The sequence below is a fragment of the Aspergillus brasiliensis genome (genome assembly GCF_001889945.1).
Source record: "Aspergillus brasiliensis CBS 101740 unplaced genomic scaffold ASPBRscaffold_12, whole genome shotgun sequence".
In the NCBI taxonomy this organism is placed as follows: domain Eukaryota; kingdom Fungi; phylum Ascomycota; class Eurotiomycetes; order Eurotiales; family Aspergillaceae; genus Aspergillus; species Aspergillus brasiliensis.
In genome coordinates, this window is record NW_027137453.1 from 152,601 (window position 1) to 166,385 (window position 13,785).

Here is a 13,785-nt window from a genome sequence, read left to right on the forward strand (position 1 = left end):
TATGTAGTATGATGACAATCTATTTCAACTTAAACCCCTGACTCTCAATAACCTTGCGAAGGTTCTCCTTCCCCCCCTGCTCCCTCGACGCAACTCGATCCGCAACAAACTCGCCCCAACCCGTTCTCCCAAACTTCTCCTCTTCCTCATAGAACCTCCCCAGCGTCTGATCATACGACGCAACATTATCCATCTGGCCCTCCTCGCTCCATCGTTCCAAATGAAGGACCTCCCGCATCGGCAACCGCGGTTTAATCCGCTGACCGGACATCGTGTTCTCGCGATCCGGATACCCAACAGCCATTCCAAACAGGCCCCACGTCAACGGTGGCAAGTTCAACAACTTACAAATCTCTGCTGCATTGTTCCGGAGTCCCCCGACGTAGCAGATCCCCAGACCGAGGGATTCCGCCGCCAGAGCAACATTCTGTGCCGCGATGGCCGCGTCCACGGTGCTCATGATGAACATGTCCATGTTATCGAGGGCTTCACCGGGCTGGCTGTTATACTGCTCAGAGAGGTGCTTGAGACGGCGGAGATTCGGGCAGAAGACCAGGAACAAGGGTGCTTGGCGGATGAAGTCCTGGTCCGCGGCAAGCGTGGCGACGTGGGATTTGTGCTCCGAGTCTTGGATGGCGATGACGTCCCAGGTCTGCAGGAGGGAGGAGGTGGAGCCGCTTTGCGCGGCTGTGAGGAGGGTTTCGAGTGTTCCTGCCGGGAGCTTGGAAGGGAGGAAAGCTCGGCAGGATTTGTGGGAGAGGATGGTTGAGAGGGCACCGGGGAGAGGGTTGGAGGTGCCGGTTGGGTGAGGAAAGGTGGAGGATTGGGAGTCGCGGTAGCGCTGTTCAGCGAGGGATGAGATGGAAATGGTCATGTTGTCGGTAGGTAGGGAGAAGGAGGATATTCAGGTTGTATGAATTGTAGGGGTGAAGGACGGTAGTGTGCCATCTTTATACTGCTCTCAACAGGCCGGGCTCGTCCATAGTTATCCCGGATATGCTTTCCGATATCACTACTAGTAGTAGTAGTATTGTGGGGGCGCGCAAATATCAATGATTGGTGAGTTGGGCTGTGTGGGCCTGTTGAACTGCAGCTGAGCCAATCACAACATAATATCTGCACATATCGGGCCCTCGGCTCCAGGCTGCTTATTGATGCTTCCAAACAGAGCTGGAAATGTCCAAATCGCATTATTAATCCCTCATGCTGAATCACCCTGATCAAGCAGAAGCTGCAGCCCGGCAAGACTGGGTTCCGGCTCAGATACAGGATCCACGGCTGTCCAAACCCTGTCTAACCTCTTCTGTACCCAGCCTGCATGACCCCCTAGCTTTTTCGCCGAGATTGAGGCGACAACGTCTCGGACAGCTTCCCTCTGCTCAAGCCTTACGGCAACCGCCCCAAGAATGGCCACCGGCCAGAGTAGATAGACAGGCGGGTAAAAATCTATCTCTAACGCCGGTACCCGCTGCAAACCCGCTGCTAAACATGAGCGCACTCGCTGGATGCGTTCACTCGCGGTGATGGTTGGATTTACCTTTTGAAGTAGAATCTGTATTGCTAGGTAGCATAACGCGAGAGATACGTCGGGTGAACAGATGAGATGACCCCAGCACGATAATTCACGATCGAGACTTCGCCACTTGCTCACCTCAGCGCTGTCAAGAGGTCTTGATAGCCGAGATAGTTTCGTAACATCCGCAATGAGTAGAAAGAACTTGTAGGAGGCCTGCAGAACAGTCTGCCCGCACGCAGAGTCTGGGCTAGTGGATGTATCAAAATATAATGGGAGCCCCAGCTGCTTTCGATTCTCCGGCAGTGCATCAAGTGACGGGTCAAAGAGCATCATCAGAGATGCTTGGTATAGAAATGACTCGACACACATGCGATCAAACGTAGCCGCAGCCTTAGTGCGGAACTCACGGGGTCGGCGTTGGGTCAGTAGGAGGCCGGTAGCCGTGACATGCGGCGCGACAGTGGGTGTCGCATCTGATCGGCAGGCCTACGGTGTAAGTTAGCTACCTGTAGTAGTCAAGGATCTGACAACGTGCCTCGAAACAAGAAAGCAGGACCACGGTTGCTAGGATCCGGTCGTCACAGCCGGCTTTGGTAGTGTCAGTTAGTGACATTTGGAGGGTGTGGATTGCATGCAGATAGCTCTGGAGGGCAAGGCGGCCAGGCCACCGCGCTTTTGTGGGCAGCTGCATCCCAGCCACAGCGACCATTGCCCCGAATAGAGGAGAGTATTGGAACCCGAGACGGAGCATGTGTGTTTGGTCTAACGAGTTGCGTCGCACGAAGCGGGGTAGGATCGTGGAGGCGAAGTATTGATATAGATAGATGCACTCAGATGACGAGAAAGGTGCCGGCATGATAATGGGCGAAGGGAGTTGTGTTAGCGATACTCCTAATGGCGCTACTGCATGGCTCTTGAATTTCCGAGATCTGCCATCTGGGGGCTGACTATGCTCAGAGGGCCATTGACAATGCAACGAGTTTCGAGTGCATGCGGTGCAGCACGGACGAGTCTCATCACATTTCTTGCGGCGCTTTCGACCTATCGGCTACATGAGCAGGGAACGTCTTTTCTTTTCATATTTCAGGAATCAGCTTACATTGAAGGCAGCCAGTTCTGGTTCGCAGTCTGGCCAATGGGGGCATCACGCGCGTAGGTGTAACGTGAAGTATCTGACTGAGCCTGAGATGGACCTTGAAGTTGGTTGTGTGATTCCCCAGATACCAAGCCACGTTTCAGCACGATTAGTTCGAGTCTAGATAAACAGGGGGAAATGTTTTGGCAGCCGTTAAAAGATTAACTGACTCTCAAACTGGTTGCGAAGGATATTAGTCATCCGGTGAAAACCACGGATTCTGTTGGAATGGGTGTACACACCACACAGGTCAACTTGGGCAAGCAGCTTAGGTTAAGGAAGCCAAGCGTCCGGCACAAAGGGCCACCGTTTTGCAGCTTCCTTCGCCGGCAGCTCTTCGCTCATGGTCTCGATGTACATATCGAATAGATACCTGTTCATCTTGTTCGTCGATTCCCATTGCTCAAGAGGTACCCAGCCACTGTTATCAGTGCCAAGCTGTTCCTTGACAAGATCCCACAGATACACCGTATCTGTGTAAAATTCCACCTGTTCTTCGTGACGCTTCAGTTCCTCTTTACTGAAATCGAATGGACAGCTGTCCGGAAGTCCCAGGAGCTCCCAATCCTGAGAAATGCGTATCAAGGAGCTCCGTAGTGGAACCAAGGACCTATTCGAAGGAAGCTGACAACGCGTGAAAGGCTCCCAAAGTCGTCGGTCTAAGGCCATAGCCCTATAGGCAGGCTTATTGTACATGAGGCACAACATTTCATAGTACTTGGACTGAGCTACTAATGCCTGCTCTTTCTTGGCCTCTTCCTTCTCGTCTGGGTCCAGCTCTTCAAAGTTGTCTGGTAACTTGGGGACTGCGCTTCCCGAAAGATAACCTTTGGGCGGTCGGAGGAATTCGGGAAACCGAGCTTGGATGAATAGGGGCGCGGCTTCAGCTGACCGCCAATCGATTATGCCTTCGATCTTGGTAGGGTCATCCGGGCAGACGAATATATTTCCGAGATGCAAGTCGGTATGCCAGATTGTTGATGTTGCCGATTCTTGAACGCCCGGATGTTGTGACAGTGCTGGTAGGATAGATAATGTCTTCTCCAGGAGGTCGCTGTACTCTTTGATAGATTGTTTATTTCCAAAGCTATTCAAATCGTGCTGTACATCGTCGCTCCTCTCTGAAATCCGAGTGAATCCTCGGCGTGGTGCGGAGAGCGCGAACTCCAGAATCGATGTCCCTTATATTGTCAGAACACAGAAGTGATAAGGAATAGTCTACTCACATGGTCCAGCACCAGATCCACCTGGGCTTATGGACGCAGTATAGGATCGATCAAACGATGGCCCTATACAGAATAAATTGTCCGGGTCCAAGCTTGCGGGAAGGTGGCAGCGGCGATAGATGGATGGCAAAGTCTCCTGCAAGAAGAGGCTCCCATATGCTGGTAGCTGTAGCCTCTGCAGCTCCTTTTCCATTTGCAGAACTCCATCAATCAACTTATACCGTTGCGACCAATTCATGGTATCCCATCTTTCTGTAAGGCTTACCCCATGCACTTTTTCCATCAGGATATACTCGGCACCGACTGGGTTTGATGTGTCTGAACACCAGGCGTACACTTCAGGGACCGGGATAGAAAGATGAGACCGCACTAAGATACAGTTAGCTGTCTGAACCATGTCTCATAACAGCCATAGAACATACAGAACTTCAATGTCGCCACTTCAGACTCCGTTGTTAGCATCGGTGCCCCTGCATTTGGGCAGGGAATTTTTGCTACAAGTTCATTGCCATCGTTCATCGTCAGAAGGAAAGCCTTGCTGTAGTTGCCTTCTATCTTAGCAATCCGCACACATCTAGTTTCGGGACTAAACAGAGATGCGGCTTGTGAGCAGAGGCTGTCGATGTGTCACTTGACATGTCGTTGCTCCAGTTGTTGTTTTTCGTTTGTTAGCCACCTGCCGGAGGTATATTTGAAAAAATCCTCTCCGTTGCCTGCCGCTGGTATACTTTGTAGGGGACCAGGAGAGTGTGTCTTAGTCGAAATACTCTTTTTGTCTATTGCTGTTCTTGTGTGTACTGCGGTCTGGAAAGTGCGGCTCTTCACACGATATCGAACAGCGCAAGTCAGCCCGGTGCCACTTGGCCGATGTGACCAACGACAGTATAATACTGGCTTCCGCATATTCCCAGTATATAAGATAGCTGCTTATCTTTACTCTGTCTGTCTGACACCCTGCATGGAAGCTCCTAAATATGGAGGTAGCAACGGAGACACACTTGTTGACTCCTTGCTTCGATCGGCGTCTAAGTCACGTGCTAAGGGGAAGCAGATATAGAAACAGTAAGTTAATGGGCGCAGTAATGTTCAAGTTGACCACAATACTGATGCAATAGCACTCTTTGGCGTGATAATAATAGTTGAACCCGTTCTGGGAGGAATTATATTCAAATAGGCGCCACTACTAGTAGTACCTGCGTCTCTCAATATTAAGTGCTGTGGTCCGGCTCAATATATAATTCAATACTATGACTACTACGTCTACGAGTTGTTCAGCTTCTGGTCAAGTACTACTCTTAACGCAGTGTCCTTGCACTTCAGCCTGTACCGTTGAATTCATTCAATTCCTAGGCATGCTAGTCTTACTAGCAATAGCAGTACTAGCAACTTATCAAAATGAGATATCTCTGACTAATTGACCTCATAAGTACTTTTGACTTATATTGTATTCTATATATAAGCTTGTCTACACACTCAACGCCGGATAATCCGTATACCCCTTCTCCTTCGGATCAGCTCCATAAAACGTCGTCCGATCATACTTATTCAACTGTGCACCCTCCATTAACCTCTTCGGCAGATCAGGGTTGGCAATGAACCACCTCCCAAAAGCCACCGCATCCGCCCCATCCTCCACAATCTTCTTCTTTGCCCCTTCACCATCAAAATTGCCAGCCGCAATAAACCCAATTCCAGCCTGCTTAAAGATAGCTCGGAACGGGTCCAAACTGACCTTCCCTTTTCCAGGCAACGACCCCATCTTAGCCCCTTCATCCAACACCTCATCGAAGCGCGGCTCAATCATATGAGCATAGGCTATCCCAGGTGTCTCTTTAGCAATCATACCACAAATCACCTGCCAATGACCCTGCGGATCCGAGTCCCTCGTATCCTGGAAGTAGTTATACGGCGATAAGCGCACGCCCACTTTATCCGCACCGATAGCATCACACACAGCCTTGATCGCCTCGATGACGATTCTCGCCCGCTTCTCCGCGGAGCCTCCGTACTCGTCTGTCCGAGTGTTCACATTATCATGCAGGAACTGATCGAGCAAGTATCCGTTCGCAGCGTGGACTTCCACGCCATCAAACCCCGCCTCAATGGCACGAGTGGCGGCGGCGGCGTACTCGGCCACAGTGGCCTGGATCTCCGGGATGGTCATGGCCCGGGGTGGCGTAGCGGCGTAGGGCTCCCCGGTGAGGGCATTCCCGGTCATGGGAATGTCGCTGGATGAGAGAGGGGTTTGGCCCTCGATGAAGGCTGGTACGGTCGCTCGGCCGACGTGCCAGAGTTGGCAGATGATGAGGCCGCCTTTGGCGTGGACGGCAGAGGTGACATCTTTCCAGGCGGTTATTTGCGAGGGGGTGAAGATGCCTGGGACGCCGGGGTAGCCTGCTGCCTGTGAAATTATCCCGTTAGACCTGGATTTATGAAGAAGAGGGGGATGTATAGGCATACATGGCGGCTAATGGGAGTTGCTTCAGTGAGCTGAAGACCACCCGGGGATGCTCTCTGGCTATAGTATTCGGTCATGAGGGCGTTGGGGACGTACACGCCCTCTGACTCTTGGGTGGCGCGCATCCGCGTGCATGGGGCTTGCACGACGCGGTGAGAGAGGGAAAGAGACCCTAGTTTGAGGGGATGGAAGAGGTGGTCAATTGGAGTGATGGAGCCCATTTTGCAGGTATAATGGCTGTCCGAATGGTTGGTACTTTACTTTGCTATACCTGGGTACATCTACGGTACATATAGCATGGGTATGCCAACGATGGAGCTGTTTCCTTGCCTGCCTCCATTTTTGAGATGAACATCCACTTTTGACTGCATTATGGAAATGGATACATAAGATAAATGAGTGGAGAATGTTGCAGATAATACTACTCCAAGTAATCTTCTGTCTCCACATGATAGGATGATTATCGGGCCATCCGAACCGCCAACCAAAAGTGCTGGAACCCATCCGATCGGCACCCCCACCCTTGAATGAAGCCTCCCTCCACTTTACTTCAGCAGCGTTGCAGCTCGGATGCATCTCTGACGCAGTGGCGCTTCTGCACAGGCGTTGCTTCTGCAATGCCAGCTCACCCCCTCAGTAGAGTAAGAATGGGGTGTATGCTGCATGCATCGATGCCCTTCAGGCCCAGCTTCACGTGCACCGCATCCCTCGCAGGGCAATTTTCATCCCTTGAACTTCGCCCACAATGTAATTGCCATTGTTCTTTCATCCCTATTCTCCCTTATCTGCATAGTAACTATGCCATTGTGATCGCATCATGGTCCTTCCATCTGCACTGCAAGACTTCCTCTCCACTGCTCCCTCCACACCCAACCTCGCCTTCTATCTCAACGGCACCCCCATCGTCCTCGCCAACCCTAACCCCCACTGGACCCTCCTCGACTTCATCCGCTCCCAGCATGGCCTGAAGGGCACCAAGCTGGGCTGCGGCGAGGGTGGCTGCGGTGCTTGTACGGTCGTGCTGCAGACCCGCGACGGGCGCGCCCAGATCCGCCACCGCGCCGTGAATGCCTGTTTGTATCCGCTCATTGGAGGTACGTGTGTTGCGTTCCATGGGTACGATCGAATCTGACAGCCGCAGTGGCTGGAAAGCATGTCATCACCGTTGAAGGGCTGGGGAATGTGGATCATCCCCATCCGCTTCAGGAAAGACTGGGGAAGCTCCACGGGTCGCAGTAAGTGATACCAGTGATCTAATGGCGGGCACTGCTAATGGGTTAGATGTGGTTTCTGTACCCCGGGTATAGTCATGTCGCTATATGCGCTCGTGCGGAATGCATACGATCCCCAGACCGGCCAATTCAACTTGACAGAAGATGAGATTGAAATGAAAGGTCATTTGGATGGGAATTTGTGTCGCTGCACCGGCTATAAGCCGATTCTGCAGGCGGCCAAGACGTTTGTCCAGGAGGATCTCCAGGCCAGGTTGGCGGTGCGCACGAGATCTTCAGATACGGAGACCCCAATTGAGTCAGAGTCAGATACATCGCGACCACAGTCCTGCGGACGTCCAGGCGGATGCTGTCGTGATACGCCAGGGTCGTCCTGCTCGTCTTCAGATCGAGACAGCTCGCGCACCAGCATCTCGACCCCGGATACAGAGCCAGAAAAGGACCTGGCCAACAGCACCGTACCGCAGTTCGACTTCAAGCCGTACATCCCCAACACCGAACTCATCTACCCTCCTGCCCTAACCAAGGCTACTCCCCAGCTGGTCTGCTACACCGACGACCGCAAGGCCTGGCTGCGTCCAGTGACGCTCGCGCAAACCCTGGATATCCTCGCCCGGTGTCCGTCCGCCACCCTGGTCGGGGGCGCCAGCGAGGTCCAAGTCGACATCCGCTTCAAGGGCGCCGAGTTCGCCGTCTCCGTGTTCATCGGCGATCTCGACGAGCTGTCCTACATCACACCCATCGAAAAAGACGGCATCATCACCGAACTGGCCATCGGCGGCAACACGCCTCTCAGCGACATCGAAGCCGAATGCAACCGCCTCATCCCAGACCTGGGCCCCAGAGGATCCGTCCTCTCAGCTACAGCCAAAGTCCTGCGCTACTTCGCCGGACGCCAGATCCGCAACGCCGCCTCCCTCGCCGGGAACATCGCCACGGCGTCGCCCATTTCCGACATGAACCCAGTGCTGTTAGCCGTCAACGCCAGAATCGTCGCGCGCACTGCCACCCACGAAACCACCATCCCCATGTCCGACATGTTCCTGGGGTACCGCAAGACCGCCCTCCCACTCGGCAGCATCATCACCTCGATCCACATCCCCCTGCCACCACCAGGGACCCGCGAACTCACCAAGTCCTACAAACAAGCCAAGCGCAAAGACGACGACATCGCCATCGTCACCGCCGCCTTCCGCGTGCGTCTCACCGCAGACAACACCGTGAGTGAAGTCGCCCTCGCCTACGGGGGGATGGCCCCGACGACCCTCCTCGCCAGACAGGCCATGGCCGCGCTGCAGAACAAGAAATGGGGCGTGCAAGCCGTGCTCGACAGCACCCTCGATGCCCTCCTCGAGGACTTTAACCTGCCGTACTCCGTCCCGGGCGGAATGGCGCACTACCGGCGCACCTTAGCCACATCGCTCTTCTTCCGCTTCTGGCATGAAGTCATCTCCGACCTTAGTCTATCTAAAGCTACAACTCCAGATCCATCCCTCACCACCGAAATCCACCGGCACATCTCCCACGGCACCCGCGACAACCACAACCCGCACGAACAGCGCGTCGTCGGCAAACAACTCCCGCACCTGTCCGGTCTAAAGCACGCCACCGGCGAAGCCGAATACCTCGACGACATGCCCCCACAACACCGAGAACTCTTCGGGGCGATGGTACTCTCGCAGCGCGCACACGCCAAGCTCATCTCCGTAGACTGGACACCCGCACTACAACCCAGTCTCGCCCTGGGGTACATCGACCATACGAGCATCCCCGCGGAGAAGAACATCTGGGGTCCCGTGGTGAAGAACGAGCCGTTCTTCGCTGTCGATGAGGTGACCTCGCACGGACAGCCGATTGGGCTGGTCTATGCGGAGACGGCGCTGCAGGCGCAGAGGGCGGCAAGGGCGGTGAAGGTGGAGTATGAGGAGTTGGAGACGATATTGACGATTGATGAGGCGATTGAGAAGGGGAGTTTCTGGCCGCATGGGAAGGAGTTAAGGAAGGGGGTGGCGAAGACACCGGAGAAGATGAAGGATGTTTTTAATGGTTGTGATCGTGTGTTTGAGGGTGTGGTTCGCATGGGGGGCCAGGAGCACTTTTATCTTGAGACGAATGCTGCCTTGGTCATTCCGAGTGCCGAGGATGGGAGTATGGAGGTTTGGTCGTCGACGCAGAATACGTATGTATACCTTTATACCACTAACCTGCGATAATACTGATGATATGTGTAGGATGGAAACACAAGAATACGTCAGCCAGGTGACCTCCGTCCCAGCCTCACGCATCAACGCCCGAGTCAAACGTATGGGCGGCGCCTTTGGCGGGAAGGAATCTCGCAGCGTGCAACTCGCCTGTCTTCTCGCCATCGCAGCGAAAAAGACCCGGCGGCCTGTGCGCGCCATGCTCAACCGCGACGAAGACATGATGACCTCGGGCCAGCGACACCCATTCCAATGTCGCTGGAAAGTGGGCGTCATGAACGACGGGAAACTCGTGGCGCTCGACGCCGACGTGTACAACAACGCCGGGTTCTCACTGGACATGAGCGGCGCGGTGATGGATCGGTGCTGCACGCATATCGAGAACTGCTATTACTTCCCGCATGCGCATATCCGCGGGTGGGTGTGCAAGACGAACACGCATAGTAATACGGCGTTCCGGGGCTTCGGCGGTCCGCAGGCCATGTTCATCGCGGAGAGTTATATGTCTGCTGTGGCGGAGGGGTTGGGGATGGATATTGATGAGCTGCGCATGCGGAATTTGTATACGCAGGGACAGAGGACGCCGTTCCTGCAGGAGATCGATCAGGACTGGCATGTGCCGATGCTGCTGGAGCAGGTCCGTACGGAGGCGCGGTACGCAGAGCGCAAGGCCGAGATCGCAGAGTTTAATAAACAACACCGCTACCGGAAACGAGGGATCTCGCTCATCCCGACGAAATTCGGCATCTCGTTCGCGACAGCCGTGCATCTCAACCAGGCTGGCGCGAATGTCAAGATCTACACCGACGGCTCGGTGCTTCTGAACCACGGCGGGACGGAAATGGGTCAGGGCCTGTACACGAAGATGGTGCAGGTGGCGGCACAGGAACTGGGTGTGCCGGCGGAGAGTGTCTACACGCAGGATAGCTCGTCGTATCAAGTGGCGAATGCGTCGCCGACGGCGGCCTCGTCGGGGAGTGATTTGAATGGCATGGCGGTAAAGGATGCGTGCGATCAGCTGAATGAGCGGTTGAAGCCGTATCGTGAGAAGTTCGGCAAGGATGCGGATATGGCGACGATTGCGCATGCTGCGTATCGGGATCGGGTGAATTTGGTGGCCAGTGGGTTTTGGAAGATGCCCAAGGTGGGATATCAGTGGGGGACGTATGATGTGGACAAGGTGAAGCCGATGTATTATTATTTTACTCAGGTTGGTTTCTCCTCTGTTCCTGTGTGAGTGGGTTGCTGATGGTGATAGGGCGTCGCGTGCACTGAGGTCGAGCTGGATCTGCTTACCGGGGATCATACGGTGCTGCGCACGGATATCAAGATGGATGTGGGGAGGTCGATTAACCCTGCGATTGACTATGGGCAGATTGAGGGTGCGTTTGTTCAGGGACAGGGGTTGTTTACGCTGGAGGAGAGCCTCTGGACGCAGGGAGGTCAACTGGCGACGCGGGGACCGGGCACGTATAAGATCCCGGGGTTCAGTGATATCCCGCAGGAGTTCAATGTGAGTTTCTTACAAGGGGTGTCGTGGAGTCATCTGCGGTCGATCCAGAGCAGCAAGGGCATTGGAGAGCCGCCGCTGTTCATGGGGTCGACGGTGTTGTTTGCCTTGCGGGATGCGCTGAAGAGTGCGAGGGCGGAACTCGGTGTGCAAGGGCCTTTGGTGTTGGATAGTCCGGCGACGGCGGAGAGGTTGAGATTGGCAGTGGGAGATGACTTGTTGAAGAGGGCAGAGGTGAAGAGGAAGGAGGGCGAGAAGGGGTTCTTTGTTGCTGTTGCGTGAGCCATGGATCTAGATATCCAGATGATGTTTCTGTGGTGAATATAACCGGATAATTTCACACCTGGAACTTCACGGTGAGATGAATTATGACTACTGTTTCAGCAGATACACTAAGTAAATTATGATTGGATTTTCTTAGAAGCTGGTGTCTAATGCTAACACTCAGACATCATAAGTTGCTGGATAGATAACCTTCTATCACTGCACATCTCTGTCTCGCTTAGCGACAAATATGATACTTAGCAGTAAATATACACGGCACACCTCAAGCCAAAAAGGTACTTCTTTAACATCTATAGCTGCCAACTCAGCCAGAGCAATCACACGGCTAGGCAGTACTCACAACCTTGCTACCTCCTCTACCATGTCTACCTCTACCTTCTCTCCCACCGTGTCCCAGTTCGCATCCACCTAACATCATTAGCCCCGTCATATTATATCAGTCTCCGCACTTACATCCGCAATATGATCATATCCCAGCAACTTCGGCGCCAACCCCGGATCCCTCCACGCCAGCGCCTCCCCTTCCGGCGTGGGCACCATGCGCATCTTCCGGTCGCGTTCCTCCTGCTCCGGCCCATCATGCAAATGATACAGATACTGCTGTGTATTTCCCCGTTCGACGACCATCTGCGTGCGCTGCTTGCGGCATTTCTCAAACACCGCCAGCGCATGACGCTTCGCGGCGAGGAACTCGGGGGAGGATTTTGAGACGTTAGGGCCCGAGGGGAGGCGCGAGAGACATTCCCCGAGGACGGCACCATCCTCAAAGGCCATTCCTGCGCTGTGCGATGTCAGTATTTCAAAATCATATCAGATGAAGGGGGAATACCCAGAAGCAAGATACGGGAGTGTGGCGTGCACCGAGTCGCCGAGCATGACCCATGCCCCGGAGGGATGCGTCCAGTCGTAGTCGCCGAAGCGGATGCAGAGACGCCATTTGTGTACGGATTGGCAGAGTTTGAGGAGTTTTTGGATTCTACCAATTAGTATCCCTCATAATAAGTATAGGGTAATAAGAATACCTCGGATCCCATCCCTCAAACAACGCACACATCTCCTGCACATTGCCCTCGACGGTCGAGGCCAGCGACTCCTCGGGGATATCATCCGGCACCAGCAGGACCATATTAAACAGTTCCCCTTGTCGCAGCACATAATTCACTACATCATTAGCCCAAACCCTTATCACCAGAAAGCTGCACACAAACCAGCATGTTTATCCGGCCCCAACCAGTAATTCACCTGCGGATCGGTAACAAACCCGCTCAACTCGGGATCCTTCAACATCTCCTCCGTCGACAACAACAAGCGATAGGCCAAATCCCCCGTCTTCACCGGCGGATCAGGCCTCTTCAACATCACCTCGGTCAACTTCCCAAACACCCCATCGGCACTCACCACCAGATCCCCCGTCCACGACCGCCCATCACTCGTCGTCGCCGTCGCCATGACCCCATTCTCGTCCGGAACAATATCCACCACCCTCGCCGCACAGGTGATCTTCGCGCCCAACTCCTCCGCCCGCTCCAACAGACACCGCTGTAAGTCTGCCCGATGGAAATCGCGATACCATGTCCCCGGGTACTGCGCCGCGGAGTCGACAAAGTTCAAGCTGGAGATGATCTCGCCCTTCCAGTGCAGGAAGTTGCAGACGCGCGGATGCGTCATGTGGGGTGTGAGCGCGGGCTCGAGTCCCCAGTGTTGCAGCACCCGCGAGCTGTTGGGCAGCACTTGGATGCCCGCGCCGACTTCGCGGATTTCATGTGTTGCTTCGAGGATGTGCACGTCGTGGCCGGCCAGGAGGCAGGAGATGGCGGTGCCGAGACCGGCGAGGCCGGCGCCGATTATCACAATCTACTCATCAGCATGTTGCTTGGTAGTAATGAGTAAGGAAAATGGGTACCTGTAACCGACAGTTGTCGGGGAGAGAGCGCTTCTGTTTGATGTGGATAGGGGGGGCCATGATACTAGTTCTGGTAGATAGTAAGTGGTGTATGATGGAATGAACCAGCTACTACACCTCATATAAAGACAGACTAGCTTCAGCTATAACTCACACTGCTTGCTTCCTACAAAAATGGGGGATAAGCGTGTGCCTGACAAGTAGCTGACAAGAATGGGGGTCGGGCATGAGGGGATGCATCCATCTTATCAACATCATTTGCGGGGAGAATAAGTACACCCTGCGGTCGGGGGCAGACAGCAGCATTCCAACCATCACC

The 13,785-nt window shown here is 54.1% G+C and overlaps 6 protein-coding genes across 6 annotated transcripts; 1 reads left to right on the forward strand and 5 right to left on the reverse strand.

Annotated features, from left to right (window-relative positions):
• Window positions 1-19: 19 nt before the first annotated feature.
• ASPBRDRAFT_57824 (NADPH-dependent oxidoreductase) lies at window positions 20-874 on the reverse strand (the record flags this gene model as incomplete). Its single annotated transcript, XM_067627801.1, has 1 exon — window positions 20-874. The coding sequence occupies one exon, from the start codon at window positions 872-874 to the stop codon at window positions 20-22; it is 855 nt and encodes a 284-aa protein (XP_067475684.1).
• Window positions 875-1,037: 163 nt separating this feature from the next.
• On the reverse strand, window positions 1,038-2,883 carry ASPBRDRAFT_301865 (Zn(II)2Cys6 transcription factor). The gene is made up of 3 exons (XM_067622740.1): window positions 2,616-2,883; window positions 2,052-2,557; window positions 1,038-2,002 (listed from the first exon to the last, which is right to left on the reverse strand). The coding sequence occupies exons 1-3, from the start codon at window positions 2,659-2,661 to the stop codon at window positions 1,202-1,204; spliced, it is 1,353 nt and encodes a 450-aa protein (XP_067475685.1). The 5' UTR covers window positions 2,662-2,883; the 3' UTR covers window positions 1,038-1,201.
• Window positions 2,884-2,924: 41 nt separating this feature from the next.
• ASPBRDRAFT_198873 (uncharacterized protein) lies at window positions 2,925-4,339 on the reverse strand (the record flags this gene model as incomplete). The annotated part of the gene is made up of 3 exons (XM_067621250.1): window positions 2,925-3,832; window positions 3,878-4,246; window positions 4,300-4,339. The coding sequence occupies 3 exons, from the start codon at window positions 4,337-4,339 to the stop codon at window positions 2,925-2,927; spliced, it is 1,317 nt and encodes a 438-aa protein (XP_067475686.1).
• Window positions 4,340-5,283: 944 nt separating this feature from the next.
• Window positions 5,284-6,661, reverse strand: ASPBRDRAFT_159017 (alkene reductase). Its single transcript, XM_067619442.1, has 2 exons — window positions 6,338-6,661; window positions 5,284-6,278 (listed from the first exon to the last, which is right to left on the reverse strand). Exons 1-2 carry the CDS (start codon window positions 6,554-6,556, stop codon window positions 5,343-5,345), a joined length of 1,155 nt encoding a protein of 384 aa, XP_067475687.1. The 5' UTR covers window positions 6,557-6,661; the 3' UTR covers window positions 5,284-5,342.
• Window positions 6,662-7,020: 359 nt separating this feature from the next.
• ASPBRDRAFT_46631 (uncharacterized protein) lies at window positions 7,021-11,823 on the forward strand. The gene is made up of 5 exons (XM_067625679.1): window positions 7,021-7,429; window positions 7,477-7,570; window positions 7,617-9,746; window positions 9,799-10,978; window positions 11,027-11,823. The coding sequence occupies exons 1-5, from the start codon at window positions 7,153-7,155 to the stop codon at window positions 11,558-11,560; spliced, it is 4,215 nt and encodes a 1,404-aa protein (XP_067475688.1). The 5' UTR covers window positions 7,021-7,152; the 3' UTR covers window positions 11,561-11,823.
• On the reverse strand, window positions 11,780-13,692 carry ASPBRDRAFT_46632 (uncharacterized protein). Its single transcript, XM_067625680.1, has 7 exons — window positions 13,467-13,692; window positions 12,772-13,417; window positions 12,586-12,724; window positions 12,393-12,539; window positions 12,017-12,344; window positions 11,904-11,971; window positions 11,780-11,853 (listed from the first exon to the last, which is right to left on the reverse strand). Exons 1-7 carry the CDS (start codon window positions 13,524-13,526, stop codon window positions 11,847-11,849), a joined length of 1,395 nt encoding a protein of 464 aa, XP_067475689.1. The 5' UTR covers window positions 13,527-13,692; the 3' UTR covers window positions 11,780-11,846.
• Between the last annotated feature and the right edge of the window lie 93 nt (window positions 13,693-13,785).

Coding starts and splice junctions, on each gene's coding strand:
- ASPBRDRAFT_46631 (XM_067625679.1), top strand. CDS start 7,153: ATGGTCCTTCCATCTGCACTGCAAGACTTCCTCTCCACTGCTCCCTCC. Junction 7,571..7,616: donor GGGAAGCTCCACGGGTCGCA/GTAAGTGATACC, acceptor CTAATGGGTTAG/ATGTGGTTTCTGTACCCCGG. Junction 10,979..11,026: donor TGTATTATTATTTTACTCAG/GTTGGTTTCTCC, acceptor TGATGGTGATAG/GGCGTCGCGTGCACTGAGGT.
- ASPBRDRAFT_159017 (XM_067619442.1), bottom strand. CDS start 6,556: ATGGGCTCCATCACTCCAATTGACCACCTCTTCCATCCCCTCAAACTA. Junction 6,279..6,337: donor CAACTCCCATTAGCCGCCAT/GTATGCCTATAC, acceptor ATAATTTCACAG/GCAGCAGGCTACCCCGGCGT.
- ASPBRDRAFT_301865 (XM_067622740.1), bottom strand. CDS start 2,661: ATGCCCCCATTGGCCAGACTGCGAACCAGAACTGGCTGCCTTCAAT. Junction 2,558..2,615: donor CAGAACTGGCTGCCTTCAAT/GTAAGCTGATTC, acceptor TGTAGCCGATAG/GTCGAAAGCGCCGCAAGAAA. Junction 2,003..2,051: donor TCCTGCTTTCTTGTTTCGAG/GCACGTTGTCAG, acceptor CTTACACCGTAG/GCCTGCCGATCAGATGCGAC.
- ASPBRDRAFT_46632 (XM_067625680.1), bottom strand. CDS start 13,526: ATGGCCCCCCCTATCCACATCAAACAGAAGCGCTCTCTCCCCGACAAC. Junction 13,418..13,466: donor CCGACAACTGTCGGTTACAG/GTACCCATTTTC, acceptor GCTGATGAGTAG/ATTGTGATAATCGGCGCCGG. Junction 12,345..12,392: donor CTCCCGTATCTTGCTTCTGG/GTATTCCCCCTT, acceptor GACATCGCACAG/CGCAGGAATGGCCTTTGAGG.